Source organism: Mastigoproctus giganteus, chromosome 4, assembly GCF_048544385.1.
Source record: "Mastigoproctus giganteus isolate SK-2022 chromosome 4, ASM4854438v1, whole genome shotgun sequence".
NCBI lineage: Eukaryota > Metazoa > Arthropoda > Arachnida > Uropygi > Thelyphonidae > Mastigoproctus > Mastigoproctus giganteus.
The window spans coordinates 228,364,147-228,389,194 of NC_143578.1; the positions used below are offsets into that span (position 1 = coordinate 228,364,147).

At 38.2% G+C, this 25,048-nt stretch overlaps 1 protein-coding gene across 1 annotated transcript in view; it reads right to left on the bottom strand.

Annotated features, from left to right (window-relative positions):
- LOC150087461 (SCY1-like protein 2) overlaps positions 1 to 25,048 on the bottom strand; it is a 412,155-nt gene that overhangs the window by 90,624 nt on the left and 296,483 nt on the right. Inside the window, exon 2 of the mRNA XM_090372082.1 lies at positions 22,032 to 22,329. Within this exon, the coding sequence (XP_090228208.1) occupies positions 22,032 to 22,178 (147 nt within the window). The 5' untranslated portion in view covers positions 22,179 to 22,329. The remainder of the gene's footprint in view (positions 1 to 22,031; positions 22,330 to 25,048) is intronic.

A 25,048-nucleotide genomic window follows, 5' to 3' on the forward strand; every position in this document is an offset into this window, starting at 1 on the left:
TGTTTACTTCTCTGTCAACTCATCTGGGACTTGATTATAAATGAATAGCTTCACCATTCAACCCCCAGTGCTTCCAAAGTCGCATATGCTAACGACCTGAGGCTTCTAAACTTTGGAATTTCTCTTTCTTCTCTGAAAAGTACTGCCAATAACATTATTATTGATCTGGGATCTTGGTCTGTTCTTAATAAACTTAACATTTTTTCTGATAATACTAAACTCCTCTATCTTAAGGACGACCATAACGTTTCCAGGCCTCCAACTATTACACTTTTTGATCGTTCCATCTCATAGTCACATAAATTTTGGGTATCATTCTAGATTTTAAATTAAACTTTCAGAAACATGTCTTGCACTTTCATGATAAAACAGTTAAATACATTTGCGTGATGCCCATCTGTCACATCGATCCCGGGGTAACAGGATGCACTTTCCAGGTAGCAAAGTAGTAGTAGTAGTAGTAGTAGTGGCATGTGATGCAAGAAAGCAAGTGTATAAGCTTGTGGGGGGCAGGGTAAGTTTATTACTTATGGGGTTATTTTTTTGTATCTTTTCCTTTTGTATTAATGTATATCCCCGTAGTCCAATCCTCCCACTTTAGCATCTGACTTGTTTGTTCTCAGAAGATTACCTGACTCGAAGGGGACCTTAATTATTTTAAGTATTTCTCCACAGGATTGGCTGAGTTTCGGAATGACAGACTCCAACACATGAATGTAAAATAAAACAATGTTTATTAACATATCATACAGAAACTAATAATAGTGACTTGTTATTTCATTAACCTTTATATGTGTAAATATCTTGTTCAAACTCCAATGTTTTATCATCAGATATCCTATTCTAATACACATTATTATTCATTATGCAATGGTGTCTCTTCGTGTTCTTTACAGGGACTTGGATAGGTCGTGGTATTCACTTCACATAGATTCTTCCAACTCTTCTTCTGAACAGTCTATATAATACACCAACAACTACCAGCCAATGAACTGGCTCACAAAAACCTTCAGAGTTCGTGTCTCAATTTGTAAGAAAATTTCATTTATTCAATTAGACACCTTTACTGCAATCAGGTTAACAGGAAATATTAATCAATTCAATTTAACATTACCCTTCAGGACCGTTAATCCTCTATACCTTTATATATATCACTTTTAATTAGCCCCTACTCAAATCAGAAATACTCTCCACAAATCAACTCATTATAAATCAAAATTCCAACCTTTAACTTCATATATAATATAAAAACCTTTCCCAACTTTAAACAATTCTCAGTTATCTATTAAACCCTCTCCTTCCATCAAGCATTTATATGAGGGGCTTCATTTCAAATTTAGGCTACGTCTGTTTTAAATACATTACACCTTTATACATATATTCATTGCTTAAATCTCCCTCCTTAACTATATATATACTTATTTCTCCTAAAGTCCTCTCCTTAATAAATTAGGTACACCTATTTCGGTAAACTCTATAGCACTTACATGTTTGGCCTGGAACTTTCCTCTCTGCTCGGCTTCCTTTCATATCGGTCATTCAGGTACTGGAATGCGGGGGCGCTCTTTTGGGGATCTCGGTGATTTATGGTGTCTCCCTAACGGGTACTGCACGGCTGGGATCAATCAGGGTCGTATATTCTTTACCGGTCAGCATTTCTTCTTCCGTGGATAGAGGAGTTGTCTAGTAGGTCAATGGTTCGACCACTCATTAGACTGGCTTTGCCTATATAATTCTCAGGATGTGATTCTTCCTTGCTACGGCTTCCATGCTTACAGGTGAACATTCCTACAGGCTGTCGGGATATTCAGAATTTCTATCACTGCTTCCATCTACCTCAGGGCTGCAGCTATCACCCAAATTAGACTACTGCTCCACTTTGTACCGTTCTCCAACTCATTCAAATCATTCTCCAGACCGCTCCGAGAACTTCTTCCGACTCCTCCGAAAACTTCTACCGAATCCCCCGAAAACTTTTCCAGAATGCCACGAAAACTTCCCTCTCAATCTCCCTCTCAAATTTCCCTCCACTTTCTTCCTGGCCAATAGGAGATCTGCGCATCCCTTTCCTGTGTTCTCATTTGTCTCCTCTCCTCTTCCGTGGGCGGCTCTTCTTCCCAACTTCCGTGGCCTAGAATATACCAGAACAATCTAGAACGAGAGGCGGAAGTTCAGGTTAACTGAGAAACGTCACAGCTCTTCCCGTGACCTCACGCGCGCACACCTGGTGACGTCGCCCACCTCTACTAGCGTTCCACCGTGAAATTTCTAAGAGAGCCAACTTAAGTGCTCTTGGCCCTTACTATGGTGCATCTGCCTCTGTCTTAATGGGGATTTGTCACGGTTATTTACTTTTACTGACTCGTCAAAGAATTTCCATACAAACAAACTACAACTAACAGGGAGTGACTGGAAGGTATTTTTGAATTCCAGAGCTTCTTAACCCATGTTGTTTTTATCAGAAAACCACTATTCGTATTACAGTTAAATTCTCATAATATTTAACAATTTTTATTAATTAAAGTAAGGACGGGTCCTTACAAGCTTATGCAGCATCAGCCAAAAAAAAAAAAAAAAAAAAAAAAATTACACCATTCCCTCCAAATGCCTGTCCAGTTCCTCCTTAAATTTATTTAACCTGCCAACTTCCACAACGACAGATGGAAGTTTGTTCCAGCAATTAACCACCCGCTGGCTAAAGGAAAATTTACGCACATCTATTCTACATCTGTCTTTTCTTAATTTGAATTTATGCCCCCTTAGATTCGTAGGTGGGGGATGATTGTGTCCGGCTGTCTGTATGATATGCTCCGTAAACTTTTCTTGTTTTGTGTGTTTTTTTATTTAAAGTATTAAGTTCCTATTAGTGCCACCACATAAGGATAGGCCCTTGGACTGCCAGGTGCAAGTACTGTATTGTTTGAACGGACAACAGATAAGTATTAAATGAATTTCTGCATGTTCATTCCGCTACTCCATACAAGCGCTTTCAGCCATTATCTTGTAGTTCAACTTATACATGTGTCCAACAGACACTTGACCTTGACCAGGCATTAGAGTTTTGCCTAGCCGCTCTGTTCTTCCCTCCCTACTTAGTCCCCTGCTCCCTGTGGATTTCACTGCAGGGCAACTAAGGCGACCGGCTGGTCACAGTGCCTATTGCTTGCTAAACCACAACTGTGGTGATATTAAATTATCTAGTAAAACTACAGTAACTGAATTCAATATGACAAATACTACCTCCTGTCAAAATTCTAACGTCTGCACCATCTGTGGGACCAGCTCTGACCCCATTGTCCAATGTATTGAGTGCAAACAATTAATATGCAATGACTGTACACATTCTGACCTGAAAAAATTAAATAAAAGTCGGCGGAAATCATTCTGTTGTGATAGATGTCGACTCAGAAATTCTCAGAAAAGCCCTATAACTGTTGCAACGCCAAACAGCACGGAACCTGAGTCACTTTCCTCCTCTTCGGCTAACAAAGTTGAAATGCCGTACTCTAGTACATTTGAGACAAATATCATGCCAATAACTAGAAATACCGACTCTGAATCGTACATGGATGAAGCCTCTAATCCTTCTTTGTTGTCGCATCAAATCTCAGATGCATCAACTCAAACACATATATCTGTGCTGTCAGAAGATCTCAGCGCTAACTCCTTCCCTACGGAAACTCTGAATCCAACCTTTGGTATTCTGCAATCAACTGAATTCCAGGAACTACTCTTTAACACTATGCAGAAAATCCTCATTCAAACTCATCTAATCAGCGCACCTCATACTGCAAACTCTGAAATTCTCCTGGATTCTAATACACTCAATGAAGGAAACAGCGAGCTATACACGGAGATTTGTGGTATAAAAACAATATTAGCTAATCAACAGGCTGAAATTTCTGACATTAACGCCCAAATTAAAAATCTCACATCAGTTATGTCTTGCCACTTAAGGGAAGCTAGGAAGAATTCTGAACCTACTCTCGACACCAATGGGCTCAAAGTGAATACGAATTCTTCATTAACTGACGATGCCCTCAGTACTGAGACCAGATCTTCACCTTCCACCGGCCTCAATAGTTCTACTGCTGCAAATATTAACTTGCCCAAGCCTGCTAACATTCATGATTCAAGTCATTCAACTGAGCAATTTATTGCCAAACAGACTCTGTTAGATGATTCTTCTGATGTAAATAGAACCACTCCTCCCACCTACTCTCCTCTGCGGAACAGTTCTGTCTGTACTTCTATTTCACAAGCTCAGAGTCACCAAGCGGAATCCTCTTCAACATCAGTTAAGGCAACATATGCAAAAATAACTGCTGCCACATCTAATGAGGTCTGCAAACCTGTCTGTAGATCTGCCGCCACAGTGAGTAAACCTGTTTCTAATTGCCAGTCTCAAATATCGCACCAAAGATCAAAACAGAACAAACCGTCAGAAAATATTAAAGCATCTATATCTCAAGGTACTTTCTCCAAGCTTCCAGCCATAACTCATCAAACACAGAATGTAACTACTGCAGAAAAATCTCAGTTACTCAAACACAAGTATAATATCACAATTATTCCCACAAAAGACCGAATTTTTCTTTCTAGACTTGGACCCTCCACTAAATCTGAAGATCTTATCAACCTAATTAAAGAAGAATATGGTTTCGGAGTAGATGTCCGTTCTCTGAAGACACGATGTCCCGCCTACTCATCTTTTATAATAACATGCCTTCCATCACAAACAGAAAAAGTGTTGAATCTAAGATCCCTTTTATCAGGGGCTCTAGAAAAACGCTTCACGGACAGACCATCAAGGGAGTCCAAAATCTCCTCTCCACCGGCATAGCAATCAGATACCCTGCTATCTACACATACTATGTTCTCCTCTCGTCATAGAATCCCCAGATACCAACTGTTCAGTGTTTACCTTCAGAATTGCAGGAGTATAATTAGCAACCTAAACCACTTCAGAGCAATCCAAGGCTCACATATTTACGACATTTACCTGCTCACTGAAACCTGGCTCTCCATTGATATTGATGATCAGGAGATTATAGATGGACAATATACAATCCATAGAAAGGACAGAGGATCTCGTGGAGGCGGAGTAGCTATTATACATTCTAACCATATACTCTGTGAAACTGCATCAAATTTCACAAATATTGAATCAGTATACTGCCTTCTTCATCTTGGCAAGTTAAAGGTTTTAATAGTATTGCTTTATTTTCCACCTCCTTTAACTAATATAGACCTCCAGTACTTAGAAAGCTCGCTGGAATCAATCTTCCCACTAATTCAATCTGCCGACATAGCAATGGTTTTGGGTGACTTTAACTGTCAAATGGCCAATTTAGGATCTTCTTCTCCATCACTGCAGACTAGGGCTCTCTTTAATATGCTTCACAGCTATGGTCTGGAACAAATTTGCAACTTTCCAACCAGAGAAAATGCCTACCTCGACCTAATATTTTCCTCTACTCATATAGATGTTCACACCGACAACCCCATATTTCACTCGGATCATTCACCAATTACTTTTGACATCACAGTGACTTCTCATAACTTCAAATGCAGCTCCCGTACTCCTCGATTCAATTTCAGAAAGGCTGACTGGCCTCTGCTCAACCTAGCTCTAAGAAACGTAGACAAGCAGCTCGCTGACGCTATGGATGACATCGATGTGCTCACCAACAACCTGATTAACTGTGTCCATTCAGTTATATCTGACATTGTTCCTCAATCCCATCTTACCGCACGCTCTACCTACCCGCACTGGTATAATAGTGAACTAATACGTAAAATTAAATCCAAAGAATTCTACAGAAACAAATATAAGCAAACAGGTGACAGTCAATACTATGAAATATTCAGCCAACTCCGCAAAGAAGTGAAAACTCTCATATTAAACTCCTACAACATGTATACAGAGTCAGTTCAGGATAGTCTGCTTACTCACAGAGATATCAAACCATTCTGGAATTTCATGAAGCATAAGAACATAACCAGTAGAAAGTTACAACTCCGAAACGCAGATGGAATTCTCTTATCTGACGAATTCAGTATTGCTCAAGAGTTTGCCAAACACTTTTCTAGAATTCAAACAAATGATACATTGAGACCTGCCTCATTTCCTGACTTCACACCTGTTAAAGATGATATCCTCATTAATCTCTTTATCACTGATGAAGATTTAAACTCGGCATTAAAAAGCATGAAAAATGACTATACTAGAGGCCCAGATGACATTCCAGGCCTATTTTGGAAAAGGACTGTCACTACATTGAAACCCCTCATACTACGGATCTTCAACCTGTCTCTCAGGCTGGGGAAGTATCCTAAGCACTTTAAGCAGGTCAATATAGTTCCTATTTTCAAAAAAGGTGATAAAAATGACGTATGCGATTACAGACCCATAACCTTGCAAAACAGCCTGGCTAAACTCTTCGACACAGCAGTGCACAAACATCTCTTCGAATTCTTCAAGCCTTTTATCGATCAGAATCAACATGGTTTCTGCAGTGGCAAGTCAGTAGTCACAAATTTACTTCCTTTCTGGCAATACACCTCTGAAGCTCTTGATAACCACCTACAAGTTGATGCAGTCTACACAGACATATCTAAGGCATTTGATAAAGTCCCGCACGAACAACTTCTGGAAAAACTTAAGCTATATGGCATCCGTGACCCTTTGCTCTCATGGCTACGCAGCTATATTACGCATCGTTTCTTGAGCGTTATCATCGATCAAGTGAACTCAGACTGTTTTATACCACTAAGCGGAGTATCACAAGGCTCTCCCTTAGGTCCTCTTCTCTTCATTGTTTTCGTAAATGATCTTCCTTCTTTCATCTACACCTCCAATGTTCAAGTTGCTCTCTATGCAGATGATCTTAAGATCTACTCAGCAGTGAAGGAGACTACCGATTCTCAACAACTTCAATGTGCTCTCAATAAATTCTCTCTGTGGCTATCTCTGAATGGCTTGTCTGCTAACCCCTCGAAGTGCAAAGTTATCTCTTTCTCATCTTGCAGATCTCCACAACTAATGAATACGGAGTATAGTATTAACTCTGTGATCATCGAAAGGTGTGACCAAGTTAACGACTTAGGGATTCTCTTTTCCAGCAGTGCTAAATTCGATGCCCATGTCCTTAAAATCACCAGCAAAGCATTCAAAACACTGGGATTCATCAAACGGAACACATACAAGTTCAAAAACTACAGATATGCGGTTATCCTTTATAAAACTATTGTTCTTCCAATCCTTGAATTCAGTTCACCCATCTGGAATCCTCACACAAAGACTTTAACTAACAAAATTGAAGCAGTCCAAAAAAACTTTATCCGTTACCTTACGTACCGCAATCCTCTATTCTATCACTCAGTGTATTATGAATCGCTGTGTGATTACTTTCATCTAAGGCCTCTGTGCACCAGAAGAGTTACTGCTGACATCGCCCTCCTAGCCAAAGTAATCACTGGAATTTATGAAGCATCTGATATCCTGAGTAAAATAAACTTCAATGCTCCCTGTAGACAAGTCAGGAACCTTACACCGTTTCGCCTTGACTCTGCCAACACGGACTTAATGAAGTTCAGTCCACTGAACAGAATCAGCAAATCAGCAAATGACTCTCGCATTGACTTCTCTGACAACTCCCAATCACTGATGAACTCCATCCACAAGTTTGCCTCTTCACTTAAACTGCAAAGTGTCTAGCTCACATCTAATTATTGTAGCTTATTATTTGTTATATTATTTTTCTATTCTCTAACGGATTAATTATTACTTGTTTTACCGGTAACTTAACTTAATACAATCCTCTTTTGTACATATGCTTTTATTGTTTGAATCTATATCAATGTTTATCGTCCTATAGGATTTCACATTATTGTTATTATGTTTATTGATCTGATCTCAGATACACTGTTAATGGTTACCTGTTGTGTATCTTTTTATTAATAAAATAAAATAAAAAAATAAAAAAGTAATCTGAACAAGTGGAAGGATCCCATCAGAATTCAGCGTGCTCAACCCATTCAAGGCCTTATACACCTCAATCAGATCACCGCGCAGGTGCCTAGTCTCCAGCCACTGCAATTTGCAGAACTTAAACCTCTCTTGGTAAGAGGATCCCTTCATTCCCCTCACCAATCTTGTTGCCCTTCTCTCTACACGCTCAAGTAAATCTACATCCTTCCTAAAATGAGGCCTCCAGACCTGTACGTAGTACTCAAGGCGTGGCCTGACTATTGCCTTATACAGAGGGACAATCACCTCCTTCTCCCTGCTAGCAAAATTCCTATATATCATTGACAAAACCCCATGACCTGCCCTGGCAGCCTGTCTGTATTGCTCAGAAAACTTCATATCTGACTGCACAATTACTCCCAGGTCTTTTTCATTTTCTACCACCTTAAGCGTAGTACGACACAGTTGGTACGTTTCTCTGGGGTTACTTCTACCCATATGCAGTACTTTGCATTTGTCAAGGTTAAACTTCAGTTGCCACTTCTTAGCCCATCTGCCCAAATTATCTAGATCCTGTTGCAGTAGCACACTGCCATTACTGTCATTAACAACCCTGCCAACCTTTGTATCATCTGCAAACTTCGACATTAAGCCTGATATACCTTCATTAATATCATTGATCAATATACAAAACAACAGCGGACCCGACACCGAACCCTGGAACCTGTATAGTTGTTCCTGACCGAAGTGGTCAGGAACAACTATACAACATAACACATATACAGCATATATAGCATAAACATAGCACTATATATATTTCTGATCCATCTGCAGAGTTGTCATATCATCACAGTGTACTATGTTGGAACTGAAGTAGTCTGGGGGTCTATATGTTTGTTAGAAGAGGCACCAGACAAATCTCTACCAAGCAGTTAACATTGAATACGAAAATAACACTAATGCTAGAGGCTATGAATATACAATGCGAAAACATTTGATAAAGAAAGACAGGGGGATACCCTGTCTTTGAGCCTCTACTACTGCATTGTGAGAGTATTGGATAGAAGAATCTATTGGATACTCTCACAATGCAATAGTAGAGGCCGTAGAGAAGCAGATAACCCCAAAGTATGATAAAGAAAGGCGATATAAATGTGTATAATAAAGAATGGAACGTGGTATGCAATTTCTCCAGCCTTGCTGAGATGTAATATCAAATGGAAATAAAGGAGTAATGCAATGCAGCGTTTGAAGTTTCTCCTGTAAATGTCATTTCACTGTAACGGAAGTAGATAGGGGTAGGCTACACTTGCAGGGATAGATCGACAATCAAGGTTTAGCTATTTATGAGATCAGTAATTCAGCTTTCGAAGTTGGATACGCAAATGTCTTCTTTTTTTTTTCTGTATGAATACATGTCTGCCTCTGTGTATATGTCTGTGTCTGCGCGCGTGCTTTATAAAGACGTTATCGATTCCCGAACATAAACTTTACATTCTCTCGATACTGTCAATATTTGAGCTTCGTTTATAGAAACCCCGAGTTTGGACAACGGTATCTGGAAACTCCGTGCAGGGTGTCGTCCGATAATCAAACCCATTTTACGCAGCCAAGTCAGCACAAGTCGCTGACCGACATGATCTAAATGGCGCAACAGGTCGATATTTCATTTCCACGGGAGAAGTAGTGATTTTTCGCGTTTCAACCGGGAATTCTTATCGCACAGAAACCTCCTCCGGGGTATATCTGCCATTCAAAAATTCTGCGTAATTTCGGGGCTACAAGTTCTCTAACCTTCCCTTTCATGGAAATGGGGAAGTCTTCTGCACCAGAACTTCGATTGATCCATACCAGCGCGGTTGGATATTGTCTGAAGGAGATAAGAGGAGTGAATGAATCCATTCATTTTCATACAACCAGTAAGCAGATAAGCTGATTCAAACGTTTATTTTGCTTTGCATTTTCTGTTTTGGATGCTTTTTCCATACCCACTTGGTTTCTCAATATTTACCTGTAAATATCTGTGTTTAAATTACGAAACAACCGTAATCGTATGTTTCCTTAGTATTCTGTCCTTTCATTTCAATTTTCAAGTGGGCACGCAATTCTGTTCAAATCTCCTTTTCATCTCTTTCTCTCTGTTTTCTTTTCTTATTGAGAGATCTACTTGTATTTGCGCAATTGCCAATTGCATTTATTACATTTCGCTATGTAATGCGGAAGCTTTCTGTATTATGCACACGCATGGCCTGTTTCACATGCTATCCTGCACTCTAAACGGACAAGCGTGTACGTAAACAATATGATCTGAGCACCGCTACCACCCCAGCAAATGAACGCCGCGCATGTCTAGATTATGATCTTTTCTAAGGCGATATTTTGGAATTTCAAGTTGTTTTAAAATTTTCCAAGTGATAAACACACACGCAAAGAGCATTATTACCATATGCTGTTTTACCAATTTTCAGTTGCACTTTTCCCCAGATGAAAACAAAAGTTACTGTTCGCTTTTTGTGTCATCACTTAACACAATGGCAACCACTTTAACAAAATAACAGCTTTAACATGACTGTCTGTAAACGACTCAAGATACGCAAATTACTCCTTAGAAGGAAGCAGCTACGTAGATTAGCTACAACAGCATGCTGCATCAATTCCACATGCTTTGACATGGATACAATGGATTCAGTCCTGAACCAGTGTCGGAATAGATTACGACTGCGTGTCCATACGCATCACTTCCCGTTTAAAAACATCACACAGGTGTTCAATTAAATTAAGTTGAGGAGAATTCGGAGGCCAGACAAGATGGGCGATATCTTCACTGTGTACCTCGGATCACTCGTGCAGTGTGCGGACCCGATGACACGGCGCATTATCGTCTTGGACGATCCAGTTTATGTCCGGAAAAAAATGCAACATGGCATGGAGTACATCATCTCCTAACAGCTGCCAGCAGAGACCTCATCATGGATCCATCGTGCATAAATCCATGGATCTACCATGCATGAATCCATGGATTCGTATTGCTTGCGCCACACACGAAGGTCAGTCAGCGTGTTGCACCAGGTATTTGGTCTCATCAGACCAGCCCACTCGTTTCCAGTCCTCCAGTGTCCAATCAGCGTGTTATTGACACCCAACATTCGCTTTCGACGATGATCAGTGGTGACAGAATGGATATCTCTTGGGTCGTCTGCTGTGGAACCATATACGTCTGAGTGTGCGGCGAATCGTCATTTGGGATAATTTTCTTGCACTCTCCATTTTGTATTGCGATATCAATTGTCGCACTGTGATCTGCCCTTGGGCTCCTATACCGAGCTGTGTCTGCGCGGTAGCACAGTGGTATCGTCACCGTCCTCCCCACCGGGTGGAAAAGGCCTGGGTTCGAATCCCGTCGATGACGCGAGGAACTTTAATGGGCTTTTTTCACTCCGTGGCTGAGTTAGTTGGTCTCAGGCGTAGATAGCAAGGTTTTGCTCCCCAGTAACTGGGGTTTTTTCGTCCAGCAAAACAGGCAAATCAACCATAGAACATACGCAATTTACAGACACAAATACGGATTAATGTATTTAATTACGGGCAACCCTAAAATAATAATTTTTTATACTGAGCTGTATCCTTTGTTCATTACGAAAATCTACTTTGTGCAATGCTTACAGTTCCGTTGGCGATGTGGTTTGATCCGTTCGACACCATTCTTTGTACACCTTAACCACAGGTGGGCCGTAAGCAAGTGGATGGATGCAGGATCTCCCATAATCAAGCCCTTTTGAAACTCCGTGATATCTTTACTATGTTCCGTAACTGCTATTATCACTTTGAATTGCAAGACCAGATGCAAATTATCACTGCTGTAGTTTAAAAGCTGTTTTTCTTTTTATACTGCAAGCTATGTGGCCCAGTCCATTGCGGATACTGTGGTCACACACTTCACTGATAATTGAGTGCATATAATACTTTCTCACATCTCCTGATTGTGTTATTACCCTACGATGGGCAAGTTAATTAGAAAAGAAGATAACTATATCAAAATTCTCAAACTGTGGTATAAAGTGTTGAAGATAGGTTATAAAATGGAACATTTTGTAGCCCTCATGGCTAGCACAGTTGGTATAATCACTGTGTTCTCCACGGTGTGGTGACGATTTCATTGTTCTAGCCGCACAGAAAGGGTTTAAAATAGAAAAAATATATATGTATTATATTAAGGTTACCCGTTAATTGATTACATAAACCCGCATTTATTTCTCTAAATTGCGTGTGTTCTCTGGTCGATTTGCCTGTTTTGCTGGACGAAAAAACTCCAGTTTCTGGAGTTTTTTCTGGAGGAAAAATCTTGTTATCTACGCCTGAGACCGACTAACTTAGCCACGGAGCGGGGAAAAAAAAAAAAAAACCATTAAAGTTCCTCGCGTCATTGACGGGATTTGAACCCGGGCCTTTTGAAACTGGTGTGAGGAGGACGGTGACGATTCAGATTCTACTATGCTGCCCACACACAGCGTCTAAAACAGTACACCAACCAACCATACATTTATGCGTCATTTGTACTGTCTTCATAATCTGTTCTGTTGAAAAGGCTTGAATTTCCTTTCGTCGCCGGCAGAAATTGATAATACTTTCTTTTGAGACGGAAATTTTAAGAATTTTTCAGCCAAACCGACCGAATAAGAGAGGCAGCTAAGATCAGGCCTTAGTTGCCTCTATGATTATTCTAATCATGATATCAATTTTGTGCCAACAACGGATTCATTCTTAACGGCTTCCGTACTTATCCCTTTTTTTAAATGTGTGCTGAATGAACCATCTTCCTTGTCCATATAAATCCTACTTGTAAAAAAAAAATTCATTTAATCCTGAAATTCAAGAAATTATGTCCCATCCTGAAAGAAAAACGAAATATACAGGTCTATTACCAAAACGAACATAATTCTTTTAAGCAGTGTTGGTTGACCAGATGCCAATTTTCTCCATAGTTGGAAAAAGGAACAACAGAACCAGAAGAACAGAACAGAATAGAATACTCGTAGAAGTAGAGCAATTTCAGGCGTTATTGCCCGAAATTGCTCTATTTATTCCAACTGATTTCAGTTTCAATGACAAATCTTGTGTTAAACTCAGCCGAATAATTTCTGGAATTATTCCTGTATTTTGAACAACAGGTAAACAGATTTATTTAGATATTTGTAAATACTCTCTCTTTGGCCAATCATACAATTTTCATTTTTAAATCATAGTTAAGGTACCACTTCCCTTTGATTATATTGAGAGAGAGAGAGAGAGAGAGAGAGAGAGAGAGAGAGAGAGAGAGAGAGAGAGAGAGAGAGAGAGAGAGAGAGTTTTTGCAATCCTCCTCAAGCGATGGCTGATTTCTCTTCTGAGCAGAGCGTAAGCTATCAAGGAAAAGAAATTTCCACCACTTCTCCCATCCTTCCCTTCTAAGGATTCTTTTCAACTGACGTTTCATACACCTCTTTCCCACCCCCTTTCTCCCAACATCCTATTTGTGGCGGTAGCTATGGATCCGCTTGGGAGTGTCGGAAACTGAAGTTTTATCACTCAGAGAGCGTTTGCCGGTAGAATTTAAAACGACTGCAATCTTCTGGTTGTACGTTAGTAATGAGAGTGACCAGTTTTTCGAGCGTGACAAACGACCAGGCGTTCATCTTCTCAACTGAGAAGTATGGTGACTTGGGGTATATTTGTACATTTATATTGATATAAATGAATTTCCACCAAGCAGAAGGAAAAGTTATACAGCAAGCATACGTGCTAGAACGTAAAACCTTCAAGTCTGGCGCCAGTATTTCGGACAGTAACTAGATAAAACTTTAGCTAGAAGTCAACCTCGATCATCTAAGCTAAATGTGACATTCTAAGTGTTAAAAGGAATGAGACTGGACTATTTTCTGTCTGTCTAAACTTCCGTTCATTTAGAATGGATGAAACATCACCTGCAACGTTTTACATGCAAAGGCAGCTTCTCTGTAATGAGAGTCTATCCTACAGGGTGGTCTATCAAGCAGGGGCATTGGCAAAAATACGCGGAGCTGACGAAATGTACTCCAATTCGGTTTACTGTAACTCTAGAGAAAACGACCCCCATCTCTGGAAACTCAATGTACGAAATCGCATTACTCAGTCCCATTATTCCCAGAAATAATTACAACGGGGAACACAACAGTCGCTTATATTATTGTGAAGGCAACCATTAAATAGCAAGCACTGCTTCCGGCAATGTTTCGAAATGGCTCTAGTAATGTTAATAATGGGCTTGTTGAGAAAAATAAATGTTCGGCTCATTCACGGAGACAGTTAACGGGCCGGAGATGCTTCCCTTGCATTTCTCATCCCAAAATCGATCACAGCCAAGGCTTCAGAGAGAAACGCCCACATCTGGCAAACGTCACTAAACAGGAAAAGAGCGCCGCAGCTGGTAATTAAATATACAGCGTGGTGTGTCATTGATGAAACACACCATCACACGATCAGAATGCGATACGCATAATGAAAAGCACATCCAACGAGCGATCTGTATTAGATGGAAGTTAATACACTGCCATGCCATGTAGACTTCGGGTCAATAAAGAGCATTCGGAGGTAGTTTTTAATTATTAGTTAATTATTAATGTTAGCTAAAAATGCGAACATTCTAAATCGGAGATTATACTGGGCGCACACTTGAGAGAGAGAGAAAGAGAGAGAATTTATGGGATATATCTAATCTATCCACTTTAATTACTGATTCTTTTCAGACTCTTCTGATCAACTTTTAGTTTGAAAAAGTCCGAATTAGAATAATTAATATTAATAATTACAAGTGCCGCATTCTAAGGTCAGTTTAGGTGTTAAAATAATAATTTCCGAGAGAATGAGACAAACAACCCTTGCTCAGATATCAAATAATTCGATCCAATCATCCTTGCAAGCCTCGAGAGCAAAAAAACCGCGTCCAAGGTGTTTTTACACCTTTGACGCGAAATAGAATGAATGATATATTTTATGCTCACGCCCGCTACTTACTTTCCGAATCGACGTTAGTGACTGAGTTAGCATCATTTAGGAGGTAACGTCGTTTGCGTCATTTCTGTCTCATATTTTCGTTACCAATCGGTTTTACTTCAGTCCAAAAAATGTAGTAGGTGCCGCCAAAGGTGTTTTCACATCAAAAAATATGAGGGTGAACAAAAACGTAATGATACTTAGTTCAGAATTTCGGAAATAGGTGGCGTAGAAAGTTTACCTAGGTGTTCCATGTGGCTAGTTATTTCTAGTTTCTAGTTAGAAAAAAAGTCCAAGCAACAGAGGGAAATTTTGGGGAAAAAAAAGAACAATAGTCAATTGAATCGGGTACATTGATACACAGAGCAAGCACAAAAAAATAATAAATCAAGTAAGGACAGACAATACCAGTAACGTTTCTTCAATACGAAAATGTAACCTCACCGTGCAACGTTAGCAAGAATTGAATTTCATTGCTGGGATTTAAAGCTGTTTGCCATTCTCCCTACAGTTCAGATTTGGCCCCAAGCGACCTTTTTGTTCCCAAAGCTTAAAAAACACCTCTGAGGCAACGGATTTGGCGTCAATTAAGAAGTTAAAGAAACCGTGGTGAGAGATGGTCTCTCATAATTGCTGCTTTAACCTTAAAAATTTGGCCTCAGTAAAAACAATTCAAATTTTACTCTAACAGTATAAGAAATTTTTTAAACGATGGAGGATACGTATCGAGTTAAGTGGGCCACATGTAGAAAAACATAACGTTAAACAAGACAATGCTTTTATCTAAAAGTACGTTTTTTTCCTTTATCATTTAATTCCATTTCTTCAAACGTTGCGCAATAAGAGGCATTACTTTCAACACCGCCCCCGTACTTTAGAAAAGGTTGAGGTAAGGGTAATTGAAATAAATGAATGGGAAAGAGTTGTTTACGTTCTTGGGAATTGGCTACGTGTACACAATTTCCACGCAGAAGAAAAAATACCGGGGGATGTGAAAAAGGCAACAAAAAACAGAACGCCCTGAGGAATTCGAGACTTCTGGCGTCATGATATTTGAAATTGCTTCTCATCTCTTTATGGATAGAAATCAAATCGTCTACCCATGGCAGTTGCATTCTAAAGGTGTTTTAAATAAATCTGCAAAGTAAGCTTAATCTGATAAAAAAAAACTGAATACATTTATTTACTCTTCCTTAAATGAATATATTTGAATACGAACAGGTTACAGCTAGTCATGTTCAAATTCAACAGCTGATGAATGAAAAATGTTTGCGCTTATATTTCTGTTTATATGTATTTTGTGTGCTGAATATAACGGCGACATCGGCTTCTCTAGTGTTAATATGTGGCGGAAGTTGAAGGTTTATATTTTTGCGACATTCATATATATCACATAAGCGCGTACCAATACTGTAATATACACTCCCGACTAAAAGTTTGGAATCACGTTTCATTTTTGTTAACTTTCAAAGTTTTTAATGAAATATTTTCTATTATGCATAAAAAAAAACAGAAATAATATTCAAGACATTTCCAAAATATTCCGGTAAGATGTGGAAGGTTGCTGAATGAAATAGAACATTGTAGATTCTATAATATTCTAGAAAGTAGGGACATGACAAGAAATAAGGAATTGAGTGTTGAAAAAAGAGTTGCTATTATAATTCTGTATAAATAAAGTTATTCCATGAGATGTAATAGCAATAAAGGCATGTGATGCAAGAAAGCAAGCGTATGAGCTTATGTAGCATCAGCCGAAAAATAAAATTCACACAACCATTCCCTCTAAAAGGTTGTCCAGTTTCTCCTTGAATTTATTTAAGCCACCAACTTCCACGACAGATGGAAGTTTGTTCCAGCAATTAACCACTCGCTGGCTAAAGGCAAATTTCCGCACATCTATTCTACAGCTATCTTTCCTCAATTTGAATTTATGTCCCATTAGGTTCTTAATCTGAGCAAGCGGAAGAATCTCATCAGAATTGAGCCTGCTCAACCCAATCAAGGCCTTACACCTCAATCAGATCAGGTGCCTCGCAGGTGCCTAGTCTCCAGCCGTTACAATTTGCAGAACTTAAGCCTCTCTTGGTAAGAGAATCCCTTCGTTTCCCTCATCAATCTTATTTCCCTTCTCTGTACACCTTCAAGCAAATCTACATCCTTCCTAAAATGAGGCCTCCAGACCTGCACGCAGTACTCAAGGTGTGGCCTGACCATTGCCTTATACAAAGGGATAATCACCTCCTTTTCCCTGCTGGCAAAATTCCTGTATATCATTGACAAAATCCAATGACCTGCTCTTGCAGCCTGTCTGCATTGCTCAGAAAACTTCATATCTGACTGTACAATTACAGGTCTTTTTCATTTTCTGCGACTCTAAGTGTAGTATCACACAGTTGGTACGTTCCTCTGGGGTTACTTCTACCCATATGCAGTACTTTCCATTTGTCAATGTTAAACTTCAGTTGCCACTTCTCAGCCCATCTGCGCAAATTTTATAGATCCTGTTGCAGTAGCACACTGCCATTACTGTCATTAACAACCCTGCCAATCTTTGTATCATCTGCAAATTTGGACATTAAGCCTGATATACCTTCATCAATATCATTGATAAAAAAAAAGAACAGTGGATCCAACTCCGAACCCTGTGGGACTCCACTAATAACATTAGTCCACGAAGAGCAGCTCCCTCTGTCTTCTCCCACTCATCCACCCTCTTATCCATTGTAGCAACTTACCCCTTAATACCATTCTGCTCCAGTTTGTACAGTATTCTTTCATGCGCCACACTGTCAAAAGCTTTCCTGAAATCCAAGTATATGATATCAAAATTATTTTTTTGCATCCAGTTCCTTTGTAACCACATCATAGTATCCAATCAAATTTGTCAGACAAGGCTTCCCCTTAACAAATCCATGCTTTTTCTGAATTAAATCCTGTCTAGATGATCCTGCAATGCATCTTTAACCAGTGATGCCATTATTTATTAAGTGTTAGCAAAAAAACTAGGTATTTCCTTTAAAGGAGTACAAACTACAATTTGACGATTCAATGAGATTGATAGTTGATAACACCACGTTCACGACGACCATGTATAACAACGGATGCCCAACATAACACTGAATTCTAAAGGCAATCGGCGACTGACTGCACCTGAAATCCGAGCGCAGTTCAATAGGAACAAAAAAACGCCAGTGTTTACGTCCACTGTAACACTTTTTAAACAAGCAAGACTTCATGGTCGTGAGCGGTCCAAAAACTTATTAAAATTGGAAAATCGAAAGAAACGACTGGAAAAACGTACTGTGGATGTATTAATCCAAATTTAAAATTTTTGAACTCAAGTGTAGACCTTTATGTGAGACGATCAACTGAAGTAAAAATAGTGCCACATTGTTCAGTGACTACAATTCAAGCCCGGTGGTGGTTCCATCATGATCTGGGGTTAGTTCTGTTTTTCTGGAGTGGGTGCATCCTCAGAATTGAAGAAAGGAAGGCTATAAAAGCATTCCTGAACATAATGCAATAGCCTCTGGACTTCGTGGAAGAAATTTTATATTACAACAAGACATTCACCCGAAGCGTAGCTATAAGTTATACAGGGAATTTCTTCAAACGAAACAACAGCAGGGGATATTGCAAATTATGGTGTGGCCACCCATATCGCCTTATTTAAAACAATCAAAGCTTTTATGGGATCATCTAGAAGTGAATGGTCTAGATGTCCCATAAATGGTGTGCCCAGGAACATTGGTGTGCCGCGACCATTTTCAAATGTGCTGCGAGATTAGGAAAAACTGCACTGAGTTCAATGGCAATCACTATTTCCTTGTGCCGTGAATATTCGTCCTTTGACTTCAAGTGTGGCTTCAGTAACAAAAGATTGTCACTGATCCAGACCGTCAAGTCCGTTTATCTTTAAAAAAAATATCGGAAACCTTGCAGATCGCTTGGAATAATGTTAGTCAAGACATTGTTATAAAATTAATCCGGAATGCCACGGTATGGCAGTAATAAAATCTCATTAAGGATACTTTGATGAAAAATCTGTATAGTTTTTAATATTAATCATTTCAATATTTTGACGTAAATTTTTCAATGCTTAATAAAAAAAAAATAGAATACTTTGTAGTGTGTTGCTTTTTATAGGCTTCTCCACTGGTGAAGCGTTACTTATTCGAAGTAGTGAAATACCATGGCAACTCGTTGTGAAGATATTCACAATATGAGATATAATTAAAACTACTTTGGTAGTAGAAATTATGGTGCATTAACCCAGGTATAAGTAAACTCCCTCATAATTCTGCTATGTTTTGTGAACTATACTATATGTGAACTATATTTTGTGAATTATATGAGTCGAAAGCAGGTGAAGCATAACATTGTTGGTGGCATCAAGTTTTGCAGTGAAAGTCATAAATTCCAGTGGACTCTTGACAACAAAAAGAAATGTTCTTAAATTTATTTTTTGAATACTCAGTAGCTTTCAAGAAAATCGATGTTAATATTTCATGAGGCCACTTCCGGTATTAGAGGAACGAATTAAAAATAACATAAAATGCATTCATTACACAATTAATGTGAATTCAGAAAATATAATTTATTAAAAACCCATGAAATTTCGTTGATTTATGTTTCCTCCATTTAGTTTTAAGATGATGGTATGGATCTCAGCATTAAGTGATAATGCAATTATTATTCATAAAGCATGGGAAATAGGTTATGGAAATTAGAGAAAATTTGCTACTTCGGGTATTGCATTAATTCATCCAGTTTCAAAAAGAAAAAAAAAATTAAAATTCGAAACTTTATGAATTAAGGCAACAGACAAATTTTTTAACTTTAATTCCAATTTCGACTCTAAAGAGACCTGTACCACCTTTTTATAAGCTAAATGTGAGAAGCTATATTGTACCTTGTAAATAAACGGAGTAAATAAACTCTACTTTAAAAACTGCTGAGTTTAAAAAAAAAACAAAAAAACAAAAAATAAATAAAAAAAAAAAACGCGAAGTACAATTTTCATTCTTTTTTTATGAAGAAATCACCATAGCATTGATATCACGCAATTCTGAATCACTCTGTATAAATCAAGGTGAACACATTCAAATTAGCAACTCTGTGGGTGTTGCACAAACGAAATTGCTTGGGCCTTCAAAGGTTAGAAATCTATCAATTTATTTATTCAAGTTTTCTTAAGAAGGACCATGCAAAGCAATAAGTCGGAACACCTTCAGGCAACCGCACGTTCATCTGTTTCCTCAAAGAAAGCCCGTGTCACCTTTCTCTCTCTCCCTGGGGCTGGCGGACGATGACAGTGTAAGAGACGCTGGAATGCATTCCTGGAAGACCTCTGGCTAAGACCGGCATTCCAATTTGTTTAGTATTTTATTTTCTAAACTATGTACTAACCTATTAGAAACTATTTCTCTCAGGAATTTTACAGTGGCGCCTGGGGTATTCGCTCTTCCGTTCTCCCCCTTGCCGTTCTCTGCATAGACTGCATTACAGAATAAGATCAGAGTTGATCGCACTGAGAATAACACTGAGGAATGTGACCTAGAGAACTCATAAGGAATACAGATCCAAGTTAAAGAGATTAAACAGGAATGATGCACAAGATCTGCATGACAATCTGAAATACATACAGTAAAATACGAAATGTTCTCCAAATAGACGCAATGCATGAAGAGTTTACTGCTTAACCTTTTGACTCGAAAGTGAAAAAGTTAAGGAACAAAACAATAATCATATATCTTAAATACACTAAATGACGAGTTTTGAAGAAAAATGTATAGATTTAGAAAGAAATCCATCTATAAGTTTTTAGCCACTGAGTGTGAATAGTAAAACGAGAAACGTTGCCGTTGATCTCTTATTATGGACATATTGATTTACAGACTTTGCTTAATAAGAAATAAGGGTATACAAATTTCATGGGCAATTCGGAGCAGGACGTTGGTGTATATTGATTGTATGTTAAGTGCTAAAGAATGGTACGAGGTGTCAGTGTATTGCGTCAGTAATTCCATGTATGCTTTGGTCGGTCTACCTATTGCTGGAAGAAAAACCAGAGTTTCCGGAATATAAAACTCTGCGATACTCGCTCAAGATTACTTAACTTGACCAGATCATGGAAAAAATGCCAATAAAAGTTCTTTCTGTCAAAACGAGATTCGAATCCATGCCTGAAACAATTTCCCTCACGTGTGGTACAACTGTAACAAATATAATATGATTGTAAAATTACTATTTGATCTATGTGCGCAATTTCGATTCTATTTAAAAAGGTGTAAGGTTCTACTATATGTATAAAGATGGAGAAAGATTCTCTAACTGATGCCAACTGACATAAATACGAAAATTAACATAAAATTTGAAATGTTCTCTAACTTCGAAACATTACGCTCTAATCAACCCTTGAAAACAACCTTTAAAAAATATATTATTTAATCTAATAACCATGACGTAATCAGTTCTCGTCTTTTTTATAATCAGTTGAAGTTTCATTAAATGATAATATGTTTTCCTTTTCTCTCTCTCTTTCTGTGCACATACATTTACTTGAGTATTTTCTTCGGTTTCGGCACACGTTCCTGATCGATACTGCAATACTGAATCAATATCTGATAACCTGAAGTGGACTCCTGAATTTCATCTTCTCCTATACAGGAACACGGATCTATTCTGGGCAGATGGAATCTCATCATCAGTGACATAATGAAATCCTTCCCGGCAACAGAGAGAATTGTAGGTGTCCCTTACGTTCCTTTCAGGTATACAAGGAAGAATCTGATGCTTTATTTTCCTCAAATGATATCGTGAATTAGAGTGGTATTCACATGGATTCGGCCAATTTACTCCAGTAATAAGACTGACCACTAGCGCTACATTTAATCCAAGGCACACACAACAGAAAAGTGACACATTCACACCCAATTAGCAAACAATGTCCACCAGTCACTTAGCGGAGTAGTACCTTAATTCAATTATGTTCCCAACTCAATTGATAAAGTAAAGCCCAACAAGCGAAAGTATAACAAAAACTTACCCTTTTGTCTGACTTGCGAATAGACTCGTGAATTTTCCACACCAGCTCAGGCCCACAGCTGGCCACCTGGCGGCCAATATCGAAGTACTGTGTAATAGGCTTTGAGTCTTGCGGCGACTGAGGTGAGGGTTTGAACTTTGAAAACATCCTGATTTTCCAGGCAGCGTCTATATAACGCTTACTTGAACATCCAGAACTCCTTTGAGAATTGTATAGTCGGGATGGGTGTGCATTTGGGTGAACTCTTCGCACCAACAGACAGAACAACACTCAGCAATATGAGGTCATCTTGGGAGTTCTAAAAGAAAAAAAAAAGCATTGAAGAAGACCATAAAAGCATTAAAATAGTCTTAAAGGAAAAATATTATTTAATGCAACTGATTTAATTAAAATATTTTATTTAGGCATAAAAACGGTAAAATATGCACGATTATATAATTAATAGCAAATTAATTAAAAATTTTTAGTAGCAATACATTAATTCTAAAATATCATATTTAAGATAAGCATAACTCGTCTATCTAACTGACATCATTAGGTGCGCTGGCATATATGTATAATGTATCTATTGTCTTCACCATGTCCGCATGTATCAATTCGACTCCCAATGGAGGAATTTTCATGAAATTTTTATATTTGGGTCTTTTAAAATGATTTGTCTAGCCTTTTCCAAATTTCATTAAAATGGTACCAATAAAATCCAGCAATTATTCCTTTTTTTCATACAATCACATAGGTTATCCCTAGACCGTATATTGTAGCTGAAGGGAAACAACATATATTATGTTGTTTGCCATGCGCTGAAACTGAATTTTCTCAGTTCACGCATAAAAGTCGTTGATTTTCAATTTTTTTTTTTTTGTCTTAACCATAAAGTACTATTTGTACGCCCGAAATGTAACGATCTACGTACATTAACTAACTTGTATTTTATTTTCCAACGTAAATAGCATTCTCTGAATATATTTTCACATCTGAATACATGTATAAAATCTTGTATGAGATACATTCCACGGTTTATTTAAGTAATAGGTAAAACTAGCACTATTACTAGTAATGGTAAAACGCTATATTATTTCAGTTTCAAATATATTCATTGCCCAGGACAGCAACATGCTAGGTTATCTGTTACAAACATTTTATTCTAACGTTATTCTCACATTAAAGCTATTACAGAAGATCGAAATGTAGATAAATTCCAACAGATGAATGTAAACAAATGCATTCTGTATCCTGTATTTCTTTTGGGTGCAGAATGTGAGTGGGTACACTCGAAGGTTATTAAATGTGTCTAAGGTATTATGTGGAAACATCGTGTTTATATACTTTTAATTCGCCAAATGCTTCGGATATTTTCTCTTCAATTTGGATCGAAGGTTTTAGTTGTAAAATAAGATAAAAGAGCTTTACACCTTATGAGCCAGTATTCACATCCAAAGATACATTTTTGGACGAAGTAGGAGAAGGAGACCAAATGGCCAATGCACAGAAAATCAGCGGAATAATGCATCTAACACTTACAAGAATGTTAGTAGTATAACTTACAAGTTCTTGCTTCACGTTCACTATCAGACAGAGAGGTACTTAGCGTTAAGATGATCGAAATGATGCACTAAGGTTAGTTTGAGTCACAAATGAGACCAAGATCTTCGTGTTTGTCAACTTTGATAACTTGATCCAAGACCAAGAACTTGTACCGCGTCTAAAGGCTCTTTTGGCTAAAACCTATTTGAGCAACCACATCTGCCTTTGATAATGGACAGACCTATGGTGTCGAGGTAGATCTGCAACCGCGCTATTAGTCTTTTGATATTCTGATTTAAGTCGGTATCGGTTATTTTGTGATCAGAGCAGATGACAAGCTTAATGCCATCAAAAACCAAGAAATCTTGACGTGTCGCTAGGGAAGATTCTAACGCAGCAGCAAAAAGCGTTGTCCACGGAACACTTCATTGTAAAATACAGGGAAGTGACCTTAAAAATCCTAAAAAGGTTGCATTTTCCCCCTATTACCATCGCGTTAACTTTATAGAATACCAGGTGCGAAAACTTGTATTGTTTTTGTCGTTGATTTGAGGGAAACAATTTGATTTGGTTAAATTGCATTTATCTGATGGATCTGATTTAAATGAACTTGATTTGATTGATTGAATTTGTTCTCGTATTTGATTTGAATGAAACAACCGGATTATATTAAACTGAATTGATTTGATTTGGTTTAAATCAACTTGATTTGATTCTTGATCAAAAGACATCGCTGTAGTATTATACCTAAGAAAACTTATCAATGAATTCAGGAAACATTGAAAAAGATAAAAAGCATTAAAATAATCTTTAAAATAGAATTTGTAGAACGGAACAGTATGTCTCCAAAGTGCCATCAAAGACATTAGCAGACGGTCTTGCTTTGGCTTCTCCTTGGTAATTTAATAACTGCTACAGAAAATGCATTTTCTCGCTGACATACCACCCGATCCATTCCTACCTACTCACTTCTGGAAAAACCTTCAAAGAAACACTAGTGGAAAGAAAATTGAATCAGCATACTTGAGACCAGAGGCATGATTCGAGATGTTGGTTCCGCATTTTATATATGACACATCGAATAACAGAAAGTGTGCAGGTAAAGCATTAGTCACAAGAGGATAGAAAATCGTATCATGGAAATGTTATACCTAATTCAATAGGAGTTTATTGCATCCGAAAGTAATCCAAATTTTATTTTACTTTAAACTGATCGCTTTTTTATTCTTACTGGCATTTCTAGAGTTAAAAAAACAAACTAAGAATAAACTAACCGATTTACTTTTACGTGTTTACGCAAAAACAGTTCCTAACTGCTTCTTCATATTTTAATATTCGGCAAGTGAATATTTGATGGGGCAAGGTCAGGGAAAATTGAAAGGGATACGACCAACTGTTCTATGTAAAGCAAAAAAGGAATACGTAAAATCTTTCGATTTTTTACACAACCAAATGACAGCAACTGCAAAAATGTAATATATTTTATGACCCGA